At 31.9% G+C, this 24,168-nt stretch overlaps 2 protein-coding genes across 4 annotated transcripts; both read right to left on the minus strand.

Moving 5' to 3' along the window:
- Positions 1-5,777: 5,777 nt before the first annotated feature.
- LOC137929722 (uncharacterized) lies at positions 5,778-14,105 on the minus strand. Of its 2 annotated transcripts, none has more exons than XM_068772791.1 (8): positions 14,048-14,105; positions 11,398-11,499; positions 10,693-10,792; positions 9,947-10,115; positions 9,168-9,284; positions 7,065-7,201; positions 6,703-6,889; positions 5,778-5,967 (listed from the first exon to the last, which is right to left on the minus strand). In XM_068772791.1, the coding sequence occupies exons 1-8, from the start codon at positions 14,059-14,061 to the stop codon at positions 5,840-5,842; spliced, it is 954 nt and encodes a 317-aa protein (XP_068628892.1). In that variant the 5' UTR covers positions 14,062-14,105; the 3' UTR covers positions 5,778-5,839. The 2 variants fall into 2 exon arrangements, with proteins under 2 accessions (XP_068628892.1, XP_068628891.1); XM_068772790.1 differs by lacking the exon at positions 14,048-14,105 and adding an exon at positions 13,223-13,306.
- A 1,130-nt stretch (positions 14,106-15,235) lies between these two features.
- LOC137929723 (uncharacterized) lies at positions 15,236-22,331 on the minus strand. 2 transcript variants are annotated; one of them, XM_068772793.1, is made up of 8 exons: positions 22,188-22,331; positions 21,340-21,450; positions 20,148-20,247; positions 19,405-19,576; positions 18,310-18,426; positions 16,944-17,080; positions 15,846-16,035; positions 15,236-15,508 (listed from the first exon to the last, which is right to left on the minus strand). In XM_068772793.1, the coding sequence occupies exons 2-8, from the start codon at positions 21,381-21,383 to the stop codon at positions 15,378-15,380; spliced, it is 891 nt and encodes a 296-aa protein (XP_068628894.1). In that variant the 5' UTR covers positions 21,384-21,450; positions 22,188-22,331; the 3' UTR covers positions 15,236-15,377. The 2 variants fall into 2 exon arrangements, with proteins under 2 accessions (XP_068628894.1, XP_068628893.1); XM_068772792.1 differs by lacking the exon at positions 22,188-22,331 and adding an exon at positions 21,671-21,867.
- Between the last annotated feature and the right edge of the window lie 1,837 nt (positions 22,332-24,168).

Raw genomic sequence — 24,168 nt, forward strand, 5'->3', positions numbered from 1 at the left:
TTTTGTCGTTCTCAATATCTTGTACTAATCTTTCTTCTTCCACTTCAGAGGCTAACAGATGGTCAACGCAGCAGGAGTGTGTCTAGTTTTGCTTCTACAGCAGAGACAAAGTAAAGGAATGGGAGGAGTTCTGTGAAAGCATGGTCGTAACGCGTGTGGCAGCGGTTGGGCTGTAAGAGGCCCTAGATAGACGTTGGATACAGGCCGCTTGCTACCGATATTATTGAAAACCTATGCGGGAACCCTATCTCCAACAAATGGCGTCGTAAAGTGAAAATGATGATAAAAAGGAAAATATAACTTGGTTACGACACGCATAAAGTTTACAATTGGCAACACATATTCTTAGAAAACCTGGTAAACATTTGTAATAATTTTATAAAAGGTAGTTTTATTTTTTCTTAAATGGCAACACTACTTGACCCCGTCATTCTTTTGTGACTACTTTCAGTAAAAGGATTAAGAGTGGTGGGATTGAAACAGCATGTTGATTATTGAGCCGGGAGCTCGGTCACTCGTTCGATAATCATTGATGTGATAAGTTGTCTAGTGGAAACTATGCTAGTTGGCCTATAAGAGTATTAAAAGTGGAATAAACTTATCTACTGTGCTGTGCATTGGAGTTTTTCTTATACAATAGCCAAATGCATTAGATTCTCGTTCGGAATTCATACCATTCCGTGTGAAGAGATAGAGGGAAATGGTGGGAAACGCGTAATGGACTTACCTTTCCAGTTACCAGCCGAATTCCTGTTGAATAAAAATTGGCCACTAAGCCAGAAAATTTTGCCTGTAGGAATTTAATTGCTTGTGACTCTCTAAATTTGTCACACGGCGTTCCTCAAATTAGCACGAAGATAGCGGAGAAAGAAATCAATAGAAATAAAACTGATACAGATCGGGTAAGCTACCAAATAAACAGGACGTAGAGGAAAGAAATATAAAATTATATTTAAAAGAACTAGCAAGTAATAATAAAAACCCAAAATAATGTTAGGTAAATAAAATGAAAAGTGGAAACTGTCATAAATTGTGATAATTAAATAATAAATTAATAAATAAGAATGTAAAAAACTACAAAATAAATATAAGTTAAGTTAAAGAAATGTGTTGTATCCCGGATCAATGATATTCGAAGAACGCAAAAAGCAGTGATGCAATGAATAAACGGAAACAAGTATGAAAACAATGATAGATGATTGTAAAATGAAAGAAGAGGTAAGTTGTATCATAGGGAAAATGATTGAAAAGTGCAGATATAGAAAAGAAAAAGTGAAAAAATCGTTTAAGAATATCAAACCCTGTCCTACAACATGATACGGTACGGGAAAAAGAAAATAAAATTTTGCACTGATCTATTGAAACCACTGTTAGTGCTAATAAAAACCTATATACTTGAGTTAGACTCGTTTCAATTAACATAAATTATTAATTAACTTAAAATATTAGACATGGGCATTTTGTTTACTCAACCATCGCTGTCAATTATTTGTCTAAAAAAGTAATTTAATTAACTCTGTATAATAAATCAACCTTCCAACCCCTTCGTACCATCAACACGCAACTTCTTTTATTTCACTATAATAAATAACTTCATTTAATCAGAAAACATTACATTAATTATGTTTCAACATACTATTACTGAAATATATATAATTTATAGATTTAATGGAAGATAAAACATGAAATTAAAAAAAATCTTAGCCTACGGACTCAACGAATTAACACCTGAAGTAGATTCAAATTAAAATTCTGATCTAACAAGATTCCTCTATACCATGAAGTTAAATACAACTTTTTTACGAATCAGAAGGTATTGTTAAGCCATTTATAGAAGTGTTATAAAAAACACAATCACTATTATTGATCATAAACTATAACATACATCGTAAATAGATATTTATTATACAATATTACACTTTAAAGCCTAGTCTTTCATCTGAGAAATATTTTTTTTCCGACTTGAGTCCTCTCTTGACTGTTTTCTGTCTTCTAGCTCACTGCTGCCTACTTGTCTTTTGAAGATTCAGTGGGTCGGGATGGTAAAACACAGATAGCAGCTACCTTAACGCCACGCACACACGGCAACACACAAGCGCGCGCGCACGCACGCACGCACACACACACAAACACACGCACACATACACATATATATACATATATATTGAAGACCACTCAGAAGTCGGAACATAGAAACGTAATGAATTGAATATAAACGTAAAAACTTCGTTCGTGAAAAACATTACAATTTCTTTTTTATACATATTCTCATAGGACTTTATTGATAGATGGCTAAATCATGAATATACTTTTTTATTAAAAGCCTTCCTACATTTTATTAAATATCATAAAACTTTCATTTCATATCAATAAGTCTATAGAGTTTACGACACCGGCAATCGTAAAGTGAAGAAATCAAAGAATTGATTTTTACGAGGGTCGCGAGTCATTTTTATTGACATGGGTGGCATTTTTCGAAAATAACACAATAAAAATATGCTATTGTTAATTTTGATTGCCTTTTTATTGACCGAAATTTATAGAACACATTTCTGAATCACCTAACCTATGAATCATAAAAATCGTGGTATTGTATTTGGCAAATGTGATAATCCCACACATTTCCAATAACGCCAGTTGCCTCCGGTGTTTTCTGACGACCTTAATAAGGTCATCTGTCAGAATTGTAGTTAGACATCTTGTCAGTCTGTTGTCTTCACTCCAGAACTAAAATTTGTTTAAGAAGATTCCAAAATTCAATAAGTTAGTGACGCTGAAAATATTTGTTACTGACCACTTTAAAACTAAAACTCTTTCCATAATACTTCGGGAACGAGCACATCGCTCGTGCAAGCGATGGCCGTTGGGGCAGAAAGGTTCTTTAGTCGCAACCATGATCTGGCGTCCGTACAAGTTGGACTGACGAGTTAAGATCGCGTGAAGTTGCCATCGTAGCGATCTTTAGTGGCGGCATATGCTTTGCAGTCAGCGTCTACCGGCTGAAAATAAAAATAAGAATAATATATTTTAACGATTTATATCGTAGAAAATTTCACTCGATGCCCGATAGACTAATGTAACATTACGCTTGAGAATAAACAGGAATTTTAATTACACCACATCTGCTTTACTTTAGATGTTAATTATATAAATGTCACTCGAAGTGAGAAAGCTGGAGTTCGGCCCAGTGTTCTCTCAGGTGCTCATAAGACATAGCGGATTTTCTGAGTGATTAAATAAATATAAAATATAAAAACTGGACTGCTCCCTGTGGGTTTGTGACTCGGAGCCTGGTGATAGTGTATTTCATATAATAATCAATTGTTCTGTGTACAAAAGAGTAAGAAATGATTTAAACATAGAATTAAGTACAAACGAAAATAAAACAAATATGCACAATTCAAGTTAAAATAGTTCAATTTATAAGGTACTGTTAGCAACAGTGGAAGCTCAGCGGTAGAAGACTGAGACTTACGATTGTAGGTTGCAGGTTTGACTCCCGTGACACAGTATTACATATAATTTATATTTGTGCATTAATTATATAAGATTTAAAGTTTCTAAAGAATGGACAGCAATGACCTTTGCGTATCATAATACCCAACAGCGATGACTAACCCTGAAAGGGTGGCGATTCTATACCTTGAAGTAGTATTAATAATTTTAAAAAAGTAGCTTAATGTAATTTATAACGTACAATATATATGTAATATAATTAAAAATTGTCACTATTTAAGAATTTTATGCCGCAGCTGAGCTGGGTAAACAAACTGTTAGATGATATGTACAGTTACAGTACCCGGCGATAAATATTGCGAATATTTCTATAGGGCGATGAATATCATCCTTTGGAAAGAGACAATCGGCTAACTCGCCGGATACTTTAAGTGTTAATTTGTGTATAAAGCAATGTCCGTGAATACCTACATTAAAGGAACAAGAAAAAAAATATGTCACTGTGACAAAATACTGCTGTGATAATGGCTACAATTCTGTAAACATAAATTATTTTTATCACAATATTTTATGTACACAGTACTTAACTACAACGTTATTACAGCCTGTCATTTTAAATAAATACCAGTGGACTCAACAGACGTTTTTCTTAGCCTGAAAGATAAAACCGAAGCTTAATAAATAAACCAAAAATATAAAGTGTAACATTTATTGTAATGCTTTATTATATGTAACATTGTTAATTCTATTTTCGAGTGTGTAAATACGTGATGTTGATACTGTTATAAAACGGAAACAGGCAATATACAATTACGTATGAGAAAAATAAGGTTTTTCAACGTTGATGTAATAATCATTCAACGACTGCCATTGTAAATGCAAGACTTACTGGAAATCGTATTTTTTGTAAAAAGAATTTTACACAAAACATCGCGAAAGTTATACAAATACACGAATAAATTTGGAAGTCATTTTTAAATTATAGAGTGATCAACAGAAATAGGAATCCATTTTTATTCGTAAATATTCCCTAAGACCACAGCTGAACTTAGGCCTCGTCCAAAAATTTCTAAAAAAGGTGGATTAGAACAGGCTTGCTTCCAGTCTTTAGACGGCGCTTTATAAAAATTATTGCAATTAAAAACAACTCAAAGAATGATGTCGAACACGCATCGAATTTTTATAAAACAAAAAAATAATATTTTACTATATTGTTGGTATATTCATGTCCTTAATTCAAAATTATCTATAAAAGTAATAGTGGTTACAAATTTAAAAATATTGTACAACGCCATCTGTTATGCACTAAAAGAAACACTACAATTTAACGAGGAGACGAGAATTGAAACTACGATCACAAATATAAAACTTTATATTTGTTTTTTACTTTAGTTGCTGGAGGGCTGAAAACACAAACTCTGGTGATATATCTAAATAATACGTCCTAGATTCCGATAACAGCTTTCTATTTGATATTCGACCGAGTTGATAGCCCGAGCTGGTTTACTCTCCAAGGCCCTTGCGCCTGTCACTTGACCGAGCATTCCACCAAAGCAAGAGCTTTGGTGAGCTATAGAAATTCTTTATTCATGTAGGCATTTACATGCATTCATTAATCGTCATTTATTTTAACGCTATAAAAGTCAACATGCTATAATAAGATAAACTGAATAATATTCTTTAATTCTAGATTTAAAACTAAGAATATGATAGTTTAAAAAATTGTTTTCCAGCGTGGCGCCCAGGCCCCATAGGGAAAAAACTTAATGTTAAAAGGGGCGAATCGAAAGAGAGCTCGACACGAGTTTAACGCTTTATCTTAAATTAAAAATATATATATATGTTACACAGAGGAGCGTAAGTATTTTAGAAAAGCTAAGGTGGGCCATTGCATATAAAAGGTTGAAACATACTGATCTAAGATTACTGCCACTTCGGAAAGCATTAGCTCTGAGAGAAGTGTCGGAAGAAACTCCAGCAACACTTTTATCTAATATATTATTACAATGACCGAGGGTTGACGACCCCCGTTGATACACGAACCGACAATGATTCTTGAAAGCATCGTGTATCGAGGTTGTTTCTTCACTCTTCTTAGGCCTATCGAGATGTAGTTTCAGCTAAACGAAGTCTATTATGCCTTTGTGGTTGTGTGCATTGTAAAAATTTAAAGCACATTTTTACGTACTCTTATAAGGTGTAATAGGGAAAAATAAAACACAGTAAAATGAATTTAGTATTATGTTAAGAGTATAGGAAACCACTTGAGTTTGAATCTTTATTTTCTATTTACTTATTTATCAAACATCAATGATCTTGAATATTTACATTTTATTAACTTATTGAGTAGCAAAATAGTGTGTATAGACACGATGTTTACACCTTACAAAGATTTCGAGAAAACATTCAGCAGGAACTCTCTGTACTTATCTTCTTTTACGGAATAAATAACTTTCACATTTGCATCTTCTTTCGCGACAAATTCATTTGTATTTGTTCCTCTTTTTTCACCTGAAAATGTAGTAATATTGTGGGAAATGTACAATATAATACAATTAAAAATAAATATAAAACTAAAAGATATACATGCTGATTGGTTGTATGTGTAAAATATTTTAAAAGACGAATGTATAGCTCATTTATCAACAAAAAGCTTTATTATCTATTTTCAATCATCTATATTAAGTGATCACTTTGAAATACGATACATTAATTTCTAGCAGTACATATTTTGAATGGACAGATAGTAAACAATAATTAATTTTAATGTGAAGTAAACCGAATTTTGAAAACACGTGTTTTACTATGTTATCAAAAGTTTTTTTATTATTTGAAACATTACAAAGTAAAAAATATGAAAAAGGAAAATTTAAAATATTGATTTTAGGCATATCCTAGTATAGTACCATACATTAATTGATAACAACATTTAATTCAGCAAACATTGGCCCCTTTAAAAGTGTTTACACCTAATATGTCCGTATATTCAAATTAAAATTTCAATAACTAAACGAGGTTTGGGCCCTTGGATGACAAATTGTTTTATAGTATACATATGTAAAACAGGAAAGCATTGTGCTTGCATGCATGTGTGCGTTCGTGCGTGTGTGCATGCATGGCTGCGTGCATTCGTGTGTATGTTCATACTTGCGGGTGAGCTTTACGTTCTATTCTATCCGACGATGACTTCCTTAAATGAATAGATTAATTGAATAGAAAATATATTCATAAATAAATAATTCTCACCGCATGTAATTATGCCATTCTTCGAATATTTATATTCGTCAACTAAATCAGGGTTGACTACGACAGCTACGGCGGCCGGGTCCAATGCTTGCCAGCGCTCGCTATGCATCATGGGTACTTGTTCGAAGACATTCATAGCTTTTATTATATCCGTATCTATTTTTCCCAAAACTTCTAACCTCCATGTCTGTTAAGATAACACATAAAATAATGATGAACACGAATCGAATTTTGTAGTTTTTTGCACGTTTATTGGACTTATCTAATAACTTAGGCATCCTTAACTGAAATTCTTTGTTTTAACACATAAATATATAAATATTTGGTTTCTTCTTAATTTAATAATAAAAAAACCATCTCACCCGTGTTAAATTCAAATAACGTTTCACTTGGGAGAAGGGGAATATTGTCACTTTATCAGGCGTCGCGTATTGTGTTACTATGTGATAAGCTTCAATATCTACGCTAGCGTTGAATTCCACGTCTGGGTTATTTTCATCTGAAATGATTAAATAAATTTTAAATCTGTTATAAATTTTTTGTGATATAATAATAGTAATATATCAGGTAAAAATAAACACTTCATTCTTTTACATATGATTTATTGTCTACCAGCGTTTATTCGAGAACTTAATACGATTGGCAACGATATGTATTTAAAGATTGTAACACGATTTAATATCTTCTTTCGCTTAGTCACTCTATGGAGCATGACTGAAGCAATCGAAGAGCTTGGCTTCGCAATCCGGTGTAATAATAAAGTAACAATTCAAACTAATGCTCATATATCCACGTGTTTAATTAAATATTTAATCTAACCACATTACTTTCACGACAAAGAAAGAGACCATATTATAACTACGTGAAATACCTGAGCTATTACTTGAATAGACTCTTTACATAAACGAACCTCATAAAATACATGAATCACAAATTCAAGTCTGTATTGACTGTTATAGATCATTCAATGATTTCTGCGGACAATATTGTCCGAGTACAAATACCACCTTGAAACCATGTGAACTTATAGCATCCAAATTTGTGCAATCGACAGTGAAGACCAAAGGTTCAAAATGACACTCTTAGCCTGTCATATCTGTCCGAACTTCCCGGGTGCGTACGAGGGACAGATCTACCCGAAATGTAGGCTATATTATATCGAATCACCTTGAAAATACAGTTTAAAATCGCTTGATCTGGATGTACTGCAGACCACAGGATATTAACAATAATATTTCATTTATCATTTAAAAAATTCGTTCCCGAAACTGACAGGCGCCGTGTTGCGGCAGTCGTTTCTTGGTAAGACACAATAATAGTGGCCTAAGATATCGAGCGCTGTGAAAACAACATATCTATCGTCTCACATATCGTCCCAATCCACTCGTTTCTAGATATTTAGTTTTCGATATGATAAAGAGATATTATTTAGAGATTTTTTATTTAAAAAGTAAACTAAATGATTTAATTAAACAGTAAGACATTGGACTTCTGATTGTAGATAAAAATACAAAAAAAAAACTGTGGGTTTAAAGAATTTTTTCTCATAATAATCTTTTACACATTATATTAACTATTTTCGGACAGGTACTAAAGCATACACAAATGTTTTTTCAAGTATGTTTTTAAATATAACAATATCGTAGGTAGGTTATTGTACAATTGCACATCTAGAAACAATATAGTTTTCTTTTCGTAGTTTTTTTTTTTTGACATTAATTAACTGTATTTTGTATCTTATTCTTCTATTACAACTATGCCGTGTTTTGTAAAAATATATATACGAAGTAATAGATTTAAAGTATTTTTTTATTCTAATACATGTGTACAAAACATAACATCGCAGTGTACTATTTTTTTAACGTAGTAATTTTAAATATTTGATAGCTTTTCACAGAACGTCGTCATAATAAAACCACATTACTTCAATATACCTTATATTAATCTAAACATACGTAATCTTGTACAATAACGGTTTGTGTGCGTTGTTAGATTATGTCATTGTGCCCTATTTGAACTTCTTATCGAATAAATGTTTGAATTATTTGTATTTATGTATTACGTACTTCATTTCTTGCAAATTGATATAAGATTCGATTACTGGTAACAAAATAGCGCTTCCGCTATGGCTACGGTGTCTTTAGAACAAGAATAGACCATCGTTGTCGCTCCTGATATCCTTATGATATCTCTCAACAAAGCAGTTTACAGATTGACCAGATAGTTTCTTCTAAAATTCCCTTATGAACTAGCTACCTGATTAGACTTGACCGAGGACTTAGAAACCGTAGCCTGGTCATCTTGGTGATGATCATAAGATGAAGCTATAATGAACGAATGGTCTAGGAGTGCGTTTTTATGTGGCCCCTAAAAATGGAACAACATATATATCTACATAGTTAGCACGAGGCTGCTGTTTTGTATTTAATAACATTTCTATCATATAGTTAATTTAAAAAACATACCATGTATATGTCCAGCTGCAACATACAATTGTTGAAGTCTGCTCAGGAAATTGGGATCCAGTTTGATTGCCAGCGCCACGTTAGTCAAAGCACCCAACGTTATCACCTTTAAATTTCCTAAAGAAGTCATTGTTTGCTTATTGGAACAGTTATAATGAGAGAGATTAAAAAATAAGCTTTTGATAATGAATTTCAGTAACGGTCGGCTTAACTATAATTGTAAAATCTGATGACAATTTTGAAACAAACAACGTGAAAAAAATTATGTATGTTTTATGAAAAAAAGTTAAAGAAAAAACACTTGCTTTAAAACGAAAAATAATAAACGTAGCAAAGGAAAACATCTCGTGTATATATTGCTCAGGAATATTTAATTTTACATAGCATGCGATTCAGATATATATCTCTCAAATTGGACTCTTTTGGCATTATGCTTACGTATATGGCGTTCATTAGAACGCACCCAAATTTATTATCTATGAACGCATCTGTTTTTGCATGCCCCTTCTTACAATCGGTACATCTCGCCCTCTCTCTGACGCGCCGCGCTACCAAGCGGACATGTCGCTTCAGCCGCTGTTCAACAAAGGAAATACTTGTAACTCAGATTGAGATTTACTTTTCTGTTATATTTTATAAGTTTAACTATCCGGCAAGTGTTTTTCTTTATATCGAATTATCTATTACGGAACGAGGGGCCCGTACTATCGAACACCCCTCACGTATAAAAGAGGTCACTGTGAATGATACGAAGGGGATAAAGATATGAAAGTATTTACCTTCATGCTTCTTCGAAAGTTCTATCAAGGCCGAAACTGCACTTTGTTCATTCACCGGCACCAAATCCGTTTTGTACAAATCGCAATCTCCTAAGCCATCTTTTCCATAATAATTGGTGGTCACAGGTGTCGACACGAGCGATGATTTGGAACCTCTGTATATTGGCACCTGTTACAATTTCAAACTATTATGCCTGATATTTGAATTTAGAGTCACTTGTATTAAATTAAAATCTACCATATTAATATGTAAAAAAGTAACAAATAATATTGAGTAAAATTGAAACTATTTAATAAATATTAACGTTGGATGTTGGCCAAGTAATTGTAAATCCACGAGAGGGCTTATCATGAGTCATGAAACACTTAAGTATTTTTTTAATTCTGCTTCATTTACTTCCACTTTTTCATTTACTCATTTTTTGCATACTTCATTTACAAAAGAAATTTCGTGGCAAATTTTTTAAAACCGGTAAGACTGTTTTAAGATACACATAAAATTCATGTATTCAATGTTGGAACTTTTAACAGAAATTGTTTTGATAGTCGACTGTTTTTTTTTTTTCATTAATCTATTTCATTTTTGAATCTACTGTGTTTCGCAAGGTGTAATAGTTGTTGAGAAGGGGCAGGAAGAAACTCCACAATAATACATTCGGCGAGCACATTCGGACAGGCGCCATTAATAGCTATTTTAATTATTTAAAACTAGTCCTGAAGATTGTTAAGAAAAAAGCTTTACTTGCATCTTGCCTATTCGCCACTTTGAGTATCCTCTGGTTATTGTGACAAACGTTCTCTTCAGCTGTGTTTCCGTTGCCGGTCGTGAGACCAATTAACGATGGTCTGGAAATAAAAGAAATGCTTTATATCAAAAAAGTAACTTTTTAATTTTAACTTTATTTTTTCTCGAGTTCTTTTTTTAAAACATCGAGAGTCTTGTATAACTGATATTGCATTATTTCGTACATTTAATGTTACTATTAAAGTAATCATGTGATATTTGAGGCTTTTCGGGTTTTTTTTTCGCGAAACCAGTGACCAAATATGGCGTTCACTCGAATAAGACTGCTATGCTACAGAGGATAATGCCCCAACTATTCTACCAATCTGGTATGTTACCTAAAGTAAGGGGTCGAGTCGAGGCCCTTGTGGTAACCCATTAGCTTAGTTATAGTAGAGTTTTGCCACCTCACAGCTGATGACGCAGTAAATGCCAACAAGCAAACGGCATTCGCCAATGATACTGTCACACAATTCTACGTTATCTTTAGGCGTAATAATACATCTACTTGAACCTGTTCATATGCTCTTAAATTTAAATGCCAATAAATACTGGAATACAGGCCGCATCAAAACCGTTCCTTCAGAAAATCGACGGAGGCTTATGTTCTAGGAATCCTAAGGCTAAAATAATAGTGCGAAATTTAAAAAAAAATTGTTTTTCATACCCGTCAAAATGTTTCTCATAGAGCAGTGCAAGGAATATTGCCACTGCATCGTCTCCACCTGCGTCGTTATCTATCACCAGTTTAGTTCTTCTTTCATTGCTTCTGTTGATAGAGATTTAACTTAGAAAGTTATAATATAGTCTATGGTTAGAGACTTAGTGAAGTTTCGATGGTAAAGATTTTTTTTTATTTCAAACGGCGTTATACTGGTCATAACTAAATATAAATAATTAGGCTAATTAAATACAAACAACCTGTTTAATAACCAAAAATAGCATACACTAATTGTTATGTAGTTATTTATAACAGACAAGGCGTTTCAAGGTGACACAAGAGAGTAAAAGGCGATCACCTAACCGCTGGTCTGGTTAAACATGTCAACAACTGAACCTACATTAAGAAAGCGTAGAGTAGGATAGCATGGAAAAAGCTTGTCTTCGGTTCTGACGAAGCTTTTTAAGGCGAACACAACACAAAACACAAACACAAAAAAAATTCGAGATGAACACCTTGTAGACTAAGATAGGAACTAATCATTTACAAAATATGTTCTAATCATTATAAAAAAACCTGCTTTTTTGTCTTATAATAATACAATTGTTAACATGTTATAAAGTTATATGCCGGAGTTAGCTAAACAACTTGATAGTCTGAGCCATTTTTCAGAATTTCTAAGTTTTGGCGATCCGATTAAATACGTATTTACCTTATCAAATGTCAAAAAGAATATATGAAAGTATATATAAATTACTTTAATGTAAATCATAAAAAGTTCAAAACATATGTATTATACCAATTTGTACTCACTATTGCATATATGTTGTACCTTTTTATAAGACGTACAGAATCATAATATATTTTTCAAATTATAGCTTAAGAATTGAAATAGACGTCTGGTACATTTATAGAAAGGTGTAAATAATCCTTTAAAAGAGCTGTAAGCGGGTCGCGGGCCGGTTGGACCCTCCTGTTATAAATGTTATTAACTGAGCAATAGCTTTTAGGTGGTGTTTTTTTCAAATGTTCGTTCTCATAAACAAGATAGCAATATTTTTGATTGATTGGTGCTCCAAATTTTTATCGTATGTTATTACGAAATCTGTCTAAAAATATAATTATTTAAAAAGATACAGGCCAGTTCCAAAAAAAAGATGAAAAAATTACTTCAGATCGTAAAAAATAACAAAGTCCATAAATGCAAGTTCTATTATGTTCGATTAGTCGTAAACGTATTTCAAATACATTTACAATCTGTAGTAAAGCGAGACTTATTTCTACCTATAACAGTTGGAGACTCTTTGTAGTTATATAACTCCTATAGTTTTATCATCATCATCATTTCAGTAATAGGTCGTTCACTGCTGAATATAGATCACCTCTATAAATTTTCTAATAAAACCGGTTGGAAGCGGCATGCATCCTGCGACTTCCGCCGACAAAGGTCGTCTGCCCATCATGTCTTATTGTTTATTTATTGCATATTTTATTTTCATAATGGTCTTATTGTTTTCAAGTTCGCGTTGCGACAAAATAAAAAAGGTTGTATAATATTTGCTGAAATGTTTTACGTATGTATTCGTATTTAAGTTGTTAACATGCCAAAACTAAATAAAAAAGTGAACCTCTTCGTAAAATATCTTGTCTTATTAAAAAGATTACAAATATAAAGTTATATTACCGGAAGAGCTCAAGAGTTTTGTGAATATTATAGTGTATTTATAACAACTTCATTTTTAATATTTAATTAAACAGGTTTTAATAAAAATTATCAGCGTTTATACATTTTCGAGTGAAACTTGTATATGAATAAAAATAAAAAACTCACGTATCTGCAATAACGATCGTAACAATCAAAAACACAAATAAAAACACACTTTTAAGATGCATTCTGAGACGTATATCTTTATATGCGTCCTGATACGAACTAAACGGTTTGCAAAATCTCGTATCAGTGTCACTTCGGTTGTACATTCACATTGGTTTAGTTACTTGAAAGAATACACCACTAAATTTGTTTTTAAACGCGGTGTTATTAACAGTTTTTACCTTAACATCCGTACAAAGTTAGTTTAGCCGCATAAAGGGAACAAGGCCGCTATAAACAGAAATTTATCATAGTTTAAGTTAAGACAAATTTCATTTGTGGATTCTTCTCTATATTGACGTAATAGTTTTTAGGTTAGATCCAGAACGTCGAACGAAACTAATTTATACTAAAAATCCGTATTTACAACAAAGAACAGATAATTTGATTTTGAACTTTAGTTTATAACAAAATATTATATTTAATTAACAAGACCATCTAGCACGATATTAATTAATATATTCGAACTAATAATATTAGAAAATTTCTGCCGGTTATCCAAAATATTAATAAATAATTCACATTGGAACGTATCCAATAACCTCTTTGTTCAAATTAATTAAACACGTTCTTTAGGATATTTACATTAAAATTAAGAACAAAATCGATATCTTGTAGGAAATAATTAAATGGAATACTACATTAAACAAAATGTTATAAATAAACATTTCTGATTGACACAAAGTAATTAATTAAAATAAATAATACATTTACTAATTTAGGATTCGCCCGTCATAATAAATTGTAATAACAATTTTGATTATAACATCATCCAACAAAACTTACGATTGCAAAGTCATTATTTTAATTCCACAAACACAAATACACCCAACAACACTGCTTGTACACTACAAATGATTCTTTGTCAGACACACATGTGACAGTGTCGATGCCCGACGGGATCGAATCGTTCCTGTTAAGAATATGAATACAAAAGATGGCGTCCAAATAAATTTAAGTAAAGTGAACGAAAAAAAAAATCGCTCTTTGTGATATTTCTTTCTTTTGGGGCATTGAGAAATAAACGTTAGTAAGTATTGATATATTTTTCCTTTCTCTCCGTTGCAGGCTCTCTGAGTTTCAAGCTAATCAATACAAGAAATAAACTAAAAAAGTACAAATTTTTACCTCAAATACAAAATTCCCGAATTGAAGCACAAACCATGTTCATGAAAACAATGATCTTAAATATAATTTTTATAAATCAGTAAACCCATTCCAATTACCATGTAATAAAGCTGAACTTAAAAACTAGCCTTTCGCAAGGCTTTATCTTAATAGATATTATAATTTTATCATAAAAAAAATGTTTTGTACCCCTTAATACATGCAGTTTGACATAAGAGACATTTTTTTAGGTGTAGTTAAGTGCCAAAAGTTGTGGTATAGTAAACCTTGTGTCTACAACATTTAATTAATTTTGTATATTATAGCCGATTTTTCTATTTTTTATTTTATTTATTATTTTATTAATATTTGTCCAGTACTACTTATCCAAACAAGTCGTGTAAATGGTGCATTATTAAATCATAACATAATTTATCTGCGACTGACGATAATAAGAAAAAAATATCAAGACTGGTTTTTCGTTGCTCTAAGACTTAAAAAAAAGTATCAATATAAACTGTTTTTTAATTTGACAGCAGGGTTGTTTATGTAGCGTTATGCTATATTGACAAGATTTACCAATTTATAATAGCAATGGAGAAAACCTTAAAATGATTTAAAATAATTCTGTAGCAGTCTCTGAGCTTTAAATTCTGAGAAAACGTTGTTATGAACCTAAAATAGTAAAATATTTATTAAAAAAAAAATTATAGCAGCGACTTTTTGAGAAGCCAAATAATTCAAAATAAAAAGAAGAAAAGTTAAATTACAAATATTTTTATTTTTTAATAAATAAAGTTATCGATGAGACAATACTTAAAATAACTTCTGCTTGGCAGATTTCACAAAACAAAAACAGTCTTTTGAAGGTGTTAAATGTCTGTAATTGTTATTATTTAATGGTATTAAAACAATTCCAATTAAACATAGCAAAAAATTAGTAGTAATTCATTTTTCTCGCTTGTTATAATATTTCAATTAATATTAATTTGTTTATAATTTTAAACAATTACGATATCGTTTCTGCCGAAAACACATCCCAAAGCATATTCATGTACAACTCTTGATTCATTTTTAGAACAGTTCGTGCATTGAATTCGTTTTCTGCTGTAAAATTATTAAAATTGAAACCTCGGTTTTCTGGAAAAAAAGTTTTAAATATTTACTAATTAAAGCAATTTTTGATACAACGTTTTTGTTGCGATAGCACGAAATTTTTTAAGAAATATTAACAATTTTGAAATTAGTGCCATCTTGTACTTAAAAGTTCTACTAGGAAAAATGAACTAATCTGAATATTGTTCTATAAACAAACATTAGATGGCGCTAAAATTAATGCTTAGTTTTAATACACATTTTGGAAGAGCACAAAAATGTTAATAAAATGAAAACGTTGAAGGTTTTCGTTACAAAATCATGATATTAAATATTCTGTATTAAATGTTGTGTTTTAAAATATTTTGTTTATGATACTCACCGCACATATAAATTCCATTTGCAACTAGTGTCGTTTTTGCAATAATTTCAGTTTCTCTCAGAGCTATTGCCATAACAGCAGGATCTAAGGCGATCCACGTTTCACTTTGGTCGATAGACTTTTGTTCAAATACATTTAAAGCTCTCATTATTTCAGTCGGTATTGACCCTAATGTTGAAATCCGCCATTCCTGTTAAAATTTAAAAAAAATCAACAACCTGGTTAGCTACAAGATGTTAATATTTTTCAACTAATTATTCCAAGAATTTCGGTGCTTTAATTGTATGTTATTACATGAACAGATCACCGGAAATGTTAATATGCTGCATTGTGGATCATTATGCGGTCAATTTTAAGAAATTATTTTTCGTTATTTTTAGCACATGATAAACTGTATTTCCCTGACCTATAATGGCGATTTCAATTTGTGAATTAATAGATTGCGTAATTATCGTGTTTTTTTGAATTTACGTCCTTTATTCGCCAAGTTGGCACGGCGTTTGACATTTTCGTCTTTAAATTTAAAATCAGCAGTTAAGGTTTTGTATTACAAAAGCCTTGCATTTTAAGCTTACAACTTTGCAATTCTAGTACCGTGATTAGATGTCAGGAATCGAGACCATGGTCTGGCAAGCGAAGCGTATGACTTTCTCCTACTGGGCGGTCAGACGACCTTTTTATTCTAGCTATTTCGGATGGAAAATGCCTAGCAGTGGACGTCTTATGGCTGAAATAATGAAGACGATGACTGCTCAAAAACTTACAACTGACTACAAACTTCATAACTCGACAAATGTTTGAGTTGATTATGCGAATCCAACAACGTCAACCGAAACGATATAAGTAATTTTTTCACAGATTCATTAATTTTCTTTTGTAGACGAATAGAAATGCTTAGTTTATCTCTTTCTTTTTTAAAGTGTGTATTTATTGTAAGTATGCCTTTTATTTCTACTAAGTGAATCTTAGTCTAGTTTAATTACTTGTTTAGTACTTTAGTTCGTTTTGTTTTATTCTAATTTATTGTCTATCTATTGTTTGTAACAAATTTACTATTCATATTAATTAAAATAACTTTTTTAATGGAACACAACTTACCTTAGAAATATTATGAGATAGAACCAAATGAGAGAAAGGAATTAATGTCACCTTCTCAGGACGGCTATTTTTCAAAACCACGTGATATGCCTCCACGTCGACATTGGCATTAAATTCAGGTTCATTATCACCATCACCTGTAAGATACAGTAATAAATGATAAGCCCCTTAAACAGGATGATTTGTTATAGGTGTGATAACTTAGTAGTTTTTAAATATAAAGCTCATTCGCATATAGTTAATGTACGGTGCATCTTATCTAAAATTCTATGATTTCCGAAATATTATAGTAAGAAAAATCGTTTAACTAATTCGGATTCTCACGTATTAAAAGCAATAATATTAACTATCTGTCCCTGCACATTTACTACTGTCAGAAGTTATTTGCCTGTTGCATTTTAATAGAAAAATTGTATCGATGTAATATATTTCAGGGTGATCATTTTATACAGGGCGATTGTAGAGTGTGGCAAAAATTGTGAGATTCTAAACATTTATTTATACCAATACCTGTAAGCAGTTATTTTGTATCCCGTTGTATGTAAGTTATATGTAGTGTTATTTGTAATTACATCACACTGTGACTAAAACACAATTTTAGTATCTTTTTATATTCGATTAACAACGCAAAGACGTTTAGAGTGGATTATTTCTTTGCCTCTCTACATAAAGCAGGCTACAGACTCCTCTGTGTCCGTCACGTACAGACCATGAGGGGCAATTGAACGAATATCTAAAAATGCGTCAGTCAATCATTTCTTAGTCCTCTGTTTCTGATCTGGTGACTTTACCTTTGTGACGGAAACTACGCAGCAGAAACAAAGACTCAGTGCTAGCCTTCGAGGTGATCCCCCTCAGACAGACCCCCTCAGGTCACTGCTACTGAACCTCTCCCTGAACCACGATGCAAACTAGATCGTCATTCTTTTGACGCGAAATAAACGTACAAAAGTATCACTGTTTTTGTGAATGATCCATAGTAATGTGATTATTGACTTAATGAAGTGCATCATGTGTATAAATGTACTTTGCTGGATTTTGTATTGGAAATTACTTAATCTTTCCATAAATACTGTTCTGTGATATATTTTTAAATGTATACAAAGTGAGTGTACCTAAAGCACAAATCTATATCTCTAGTAGTTCTACTAGCAGTACTATAACAAATATGATCAGTGGCTCAATTAAATTCTTGGTCATTTAGTTACCTTAGAAGTAAACTTATATGAGGTTAAAATAGAGCCAAAAATTCCTATTAAAAAATCTTGCTTCAAGTACACTTTAAGTTAGCTTAAGATCAAAGATAAAAAAGTTTTATCAGCAATCTTTCATTAAGTTTTGTATTATATATGTATCATATACTTACTGTGAATGTTACCGGCCGCTACATAAATTTGAAGAAGTCGATCTATGAAGCCAGGGTCTAACCTCACCGCCAATGCAATATTAGTCAACGGACCCAGCGTGACCAATATTAATTCACCTAAAATAAACATTAGAACATAACAATATCATTATTATTACTTTTGCGTCGTCGTTTCAGCCCATAGATCCTCACTGGAAGGCATAGGCTTACCTCAAAGATATCTATGGGTTGACGCAGAGGACACTGCTTCCCATATTCTGAAAACTTGTGTGTGAGCAGTATCAATCCTATATAATTAATTTACAGTGTGAATTATGTAAGATCATATCCCGGAAATCGAACCCGCGGTCTACAATCCCAAGTTTCAGTCCTCTACCACTGGGCTACTGCTCGTTTAATGAAATAAATATTTAATTATGAAAATTAACTGTTCATATTTTAATAAGCTTATTTCAGGTTTGATGTAATAGTAAACATTGTAATAATTAATTCAGAGCCGCCACGCTTTATAGAGTTTATGAAAATTAATACCGCGTGTTAAATAACTTGCTATACATTTTGTTTTTAACTATCACATTTTTAATAAAAAGTCCCTGTCCCACACGAGATAGGGGAACGGGAGCTCCCCAATAGCGGGGACCATTTAAAAAAAAAGAAAAAAAAAGACTGGTTGGAAGCAAGTTGCGTCCAGTGTCTTCCGGCGACCTTAACAAGCTCATCTGTCTGTCTTGAGGATAAATATTCTACGCTATGCGTGCTGGTTCGAGGTCTCCACTCGAGGTCCTTAATACACTAGCAGCCGACTTGAACTTACTAATCCGCTGGGCAATGCCGGTTACCTTCTTTTGTCTAAAAATCCCTGATTCGAATTCGTAGATAAATTTCTTATATTCCTTGTTAGAGTGATAGACCGATTACATTTTAATAGCGTAAAATTTTACAGATAAAAAAGTTTTTTTTTTTTAATTTTTGTATATTATATACATATAACATTTGATACTTATAATATATTTAACTAAGCACAAACCTAAAGTATTAGTGTGTTTAAGTTATTAAATTAAAATGTTTTATATACATTGGAATAATGTATCTTACCTTGATATTTTTTGGATAATTCTATTAACGCTACGGCTGCGTGGTTGGACTGCGCTTCTATAGGTTCAAACTCTGAAAAGTCATCGCTGTCACCGAGACCGTCTGATCCGTAAAAATATTCTTTTGGATAGTCGTGGACGAGGGAAAAGTTGCTTCCTCTGTATATCGGAACCTGAAAATGTTTATAATTTCTATAATGATATAAACATTGTGTATATTTCATGTGTTTAAGAAATTTACTAGAAATTTTAGTAACTTAAGAATAAGTAAGAAAAGGAAAACCAGTATCTCAAATAGCATACTATAAAGATTACTACTTAAAAAGTCATTGACTCATTTACAAATGTTTTGATATCGGAAATTTCGATAAACTATTAAAATTGTTTGTAGTCAAGGAAGACTTCAGAACTTGAAGTAAACTTAAAGGCCTTCAAACAAAAACTTAAAAATCGTATTGGGCACAATCAAATAGTTAAAGCCTAATCTTTTAAGCTTAAGCCTTGAAATTTTACATGGGTTTATAACAAATCTTGTATGACATAAATAAGGTTCCAGGCTAAAAATCATTTTTTATTTATTTTACAACAATAACGTGATTTTATAACGAGCTCTTGTTTTACATTTTTGTTTAATAATAATTTAATTTCTAGACCTTTGTAGCTTTACCGTAATATGTAAATAAGGTTTAAGAAACTAGGCACTAAGCTATACAGAAGCTGGCCAAGACCTTAATAAATTTGTACCTTCATTGTTTTAGCGATGTTAAGAAATTTTTGCGTATTAATAAATACTTGCGGTTCGTCCACATTTCCGTGTACAGTAGTTATTGCGACGACTGGATATCTGTAAAAATATGTAAATGTGAGAGGTTTATTATTCAACATCTCCGCGTATAAAATATTGCAATACCTGAAGATAAAGGCCTTTGACCAATGTATGTTAGTGACAACTTACGGATGACGTGATCGCGTGTAGTGAACCTTATAAGATGACACAACGTCAGCCTTTTGGGTTTGTTTGAGTTGGGGACCTTGTGTCATCTTCATCCTTGTGACATATTTCTCCCCATTACTCTATAGAAATGGGGGGTAACTATGCTCGGAGCTTCGCTGCGAGATCGAATGATCGAATGAATCGAGAAAAGTCAAGGTAGCCGACATTGCTCGTCTGAATTGGCAATGAGCTGACTATATTACTAGCTATTTAATGGAATCAGGCGTTAGCTCGGGGAAGTCCACCCTAAGTAAGAAAAGGATCAATATTTAGCCACTTCCGCACATGCAGTGGTAGTCGTGCAACAAAGTGCACTGCCCGCCAGCCCGTTGATAAATACGTTTGCGGCAAACCAACAAGTAGACTCTGTGTTTGGCACTAATCGGTGTAACATAACTCCTAAAGATGCCCCGCGGATGGGTGAAACACGTGTTGAGTGAATTAAGGGTGGCAGTAGTGTAATTCGCATTGTTTGCCGCATACGCATTTATCAGCTGGCTGGCGGGCGGTGCACTTTGTTGCACTACTACCACTGCATATGCGGAAGTGGCTCAATATTGGTCCTTTTCTTACTTAGGATGAACTTCCGCAAAATAACGCCAGATTTTATTAAATATTATTATATTGCGTATCCTTACAAAAATGTTGAGCAAAAATTAATACGAATAAGATTCCAGTTCAAAGTTACTGATGAATAAAAATTAAAGTTATATGGCAAAAGAATTAACTATTTGCATAAATAATTTATTATTTCTCAAAATATTCTTGTCATAGTGTTTCTGTATTAAAGAACAGTTACGTAAATTTCTGGTTCGAAATTTCTAATGTTGTGCAACTGGCATCCAACACGGCCTCTTGTAAAAAAGAATAAGTATTTAATGTTATTAAAAAAAAGTGGTTCAAAGGCACGTATAACTTACTAATTTACATGTTATAACTTACCCATTGAAATGCTTCTCGCTGAGCAAAGCCAGGAAAATAGCCATCGCATCATCAGCCCCTCCATCATGGTCTATTACCAGTTTTGGACCGGACGTGGATACAGTTCCCGAACTGCAATAGATATTTTCAAAAAATCTCTTAATAATTCATTTTTATTTCATTACGTATTTAAAAACATGCAGAAATCTTCTAAAGGATATTTTACAAGATATAATTATACCAATTACACGTATTGTGTTATTTACAAAATTACGAAGAAATGAAAGAATTTTAATTTTGTAAAATGAATAAATAAATAGTAAAAATTATGATAGCCGTTGACATTAATTACCTGTTTATAAACAGCCACATCACAGAAATTAGAGAGAGAATATACGACATTTTTAGTTAAAACATCGATTTTTTAATAATATATGCGTATTCACATGAACCCCAAGCGATCCTATTTACAGACACTAAACAATCGAGTACATATATGTATGGTATGAACTATGATATTTTATGACCTTTAAATCACATGTAAAACACATTCGAATATTTATACCTTAGTAACCCTAAAACAATCTGAAACAAAATAGAATATTTTAAATAGCCCCCCATGTTAAGTACAGATACATCAACACAATCACACAACTTTAATAGAAATACAAGGACAGGTAATATATTAATACATGCAGTGAGAAAGAGATAAATAATTTATTTTTAGTAGCTTACCTTTTAAAATAATATAACAAAAATAATATTAACAAAATTGCCACTAAGAGCGCCGTCAAAAACACTATAATATAATGATAGAATTGTTTTTTCATTATCACTATTATAAATTAAATTCAATTAGTTAAATTTACCTTTAAATGTACATATTAAGAAACAAATACGTTGACTTTGGTAGACTGAAGTTTTAACTATATAAATTCGTAGCAAGAAAAATGAGACGAGAACGACCTTCTACAGAATCAATGGTCGATACGTTAAGTGGTTCCTCCGTTGTATCTATTACAAGCGACACCATACAATTATGCGATACATTTTTATCAACAAGACGCCTCGGTATCTGATATGTAGTTTATAATTTTAATCTATACTTCCTTATCTTCTATTGTTAGATAATGAGTATATTATTACATGTATAATATATAAGTACAGTTAATTAATTTTCAAACCTTAATTACTAAAACATAAAACATTGTAAGTCTTATTATATATTTAATCTTATTAAGATAGATTTATTGAAATTAAAATAAAAAATGTAAAAATCTGTGAAACAAATTGATGTACATAAGAAAAATAAATAAACTAAATAAAGCTATGATACTGCAATAGAAAATACAACTGAAGTGTTTGAGGATGGATGAAAGGAATGGAATTATTGAGAAAGGAAGATGGAATTATGGAATGATAGAAGGAAGATAAAAAGATATTGTGAACTATGGAAGACGAGGACGAAAATAAAAAATTCATGTGAAAAAATTGTTTAGAAATAAAAAAACCCTGTTCCCAACAAAATAGGGGTAGAAGAAGAGGTCCCGATAGCGGAGGCCTCATAAAAAAAACCTTAATTATTATTACAGCTGTAAATTTTCAATGAGAACGGTAGGAAACTTTCTTTATTAAATGAATACCAAGACTTTAACAAGGTGACCTGTCCATATTGTGGGTGTACGTCAAACTATGTGATTTCAGTACCGTGGTCTTTCCTTCAGAACGAAGTCTGAGGATCGCTGGGCTATATTAGTTATTTTCGATTATATGATTATTATTATTATTAATTTGTTTTTTCTCATTTAATCCTATATCTACTGTAAATATTAAGAATTTTTTTAGGGTAAGTTATTGTCCTCTTCTACTTTTTAGCTAACACGTATAACGCTTATAATAAATACACGAGGTTTGAATTACATAAGCTTTTACCCCGAGAATCGAATCCGCGATCGTAGATCGCAAGTCCCGGCCGTCTACCGTTGAGCTATCACTGCTCATTTATATTAAGCTGTACATAATATTTATTCACAGTCCGTAATTGTTCGTAAATATTGAGTATTAGAAACACTACTGGCGGTTCTACTATAATAAAATCTAAATAATTAAACTATGATTGTAATATTGGCTTTACAATTAGCAATGTGGATTTTTGTTTGAGTTTATTATTTTGATCAGACTTATATAAATTATATCAACCGTTATTTACCTCTAAAATAGATGACATCAAATAAGACAATTTTCGCAAAAAGATTTACGTTACGCAGTCGACTAAAAGACGAGTGCGTGCTACAATATTGTTCGTAATATTATCGAGTGCCCTACTTTAGTTTCATTTGCATAGTAACAATTACTAATCGATTTTAATTGATCTTACTTTCAAATTGTTATTTCAGTATTTATGTATGTGTAAATAAAAGAGGACGTAATAAACCAAATTTAAAATTGTAAAGATATCATGTCAAGTTAATTTCTGTTTTTTAACATTCCCTTTATTGAAATGTTAAGGCGACAGCCTATATCTGATGGTTCTGTGTTTCTAATTGTAAAATAATTTTACAGGTTAGTACATTAATAAAGATAAGGACATTATACCTTTATTTAAACGTCATAAAATTAATAACTCTTTTGTGTACAAGACATTATTACATGGGAGTGTTTTCATGTAATGTCTCTGAATTATCTTGCATTAAGAGGATTTTTTAAAGTGACATTAAAGCCTGGGAATGAATTACTCTACTACTACCTAAGTAGAAGTAGAGAGAGAAGAAGTAGTTAATTGATGATTACAAAAATTAAAACCACCTGAGGCTATTGTGCGTTCTTCTAGCTCTTCTTCTCATGACATTA

Source organism: Battus philenor, unplaced genomic scaffold (genome assembly GCF_028537555.1).
Source record: "Battus philenor isolate CCGP_79_NKW_IND1 unplaced genomic scaffold, ilBatPhil1.0.hap1 SCAF_5, whole genome shotgun sequence".
Taxonomy (NCBI): Eukaryota; Metazoa; Arthropoda; class Insecta; order Lepidoptera; family Papilionidae; genus Battus; species Battus philenor.

Excerpts from the sequence above, each read along its gene's own strand:
- LOC137929722 (XM_068772790.1), bottom strand. The coding sequence starts at position 13,284 with ATGCATCTTAAAAGTGTGTTTTTATTTGTGTTTTTGATTGTTACGATC. Across the intron at positions 11,500-13,222 it reads ACGATCGTTATTGCAGATAC|AAGCAATGAAAGAAGAACTA; the intron begins GTGAGTTTTTTA and ends CTCTATCAACAG. Across the intron at positions 9,285-9,946 it reads ACTTTCGAAGAAGCATGAAG|GAAATTTAAAGGTGATAACG; the intron begins GTAAATACTTTC and ends TGACTTCTTTAG.
- LOC137929723 (XM_068772792.1), bottom strand. The coding sequence starts at position 21,720 with ATGTCGTATATTCTCTCTCTAATTTCTGTGATGTGGCTGTTTATAAAC. Across the intron at positions 17,081-18,309 it reads AGCGGCCGGTAACATTCACA|GTGATGGTGATAATGAACCT; the intron begins GTAAGTATATGA and ends TGTATCTTACAG. Across the intron at positions 16,036-16,943 it reads TATCTCATAATATTTCTAAG|GAATGGCGGATTTCAACATT; the intron begins GTAAGTTGTGTT and ends AAATTTTAACAG.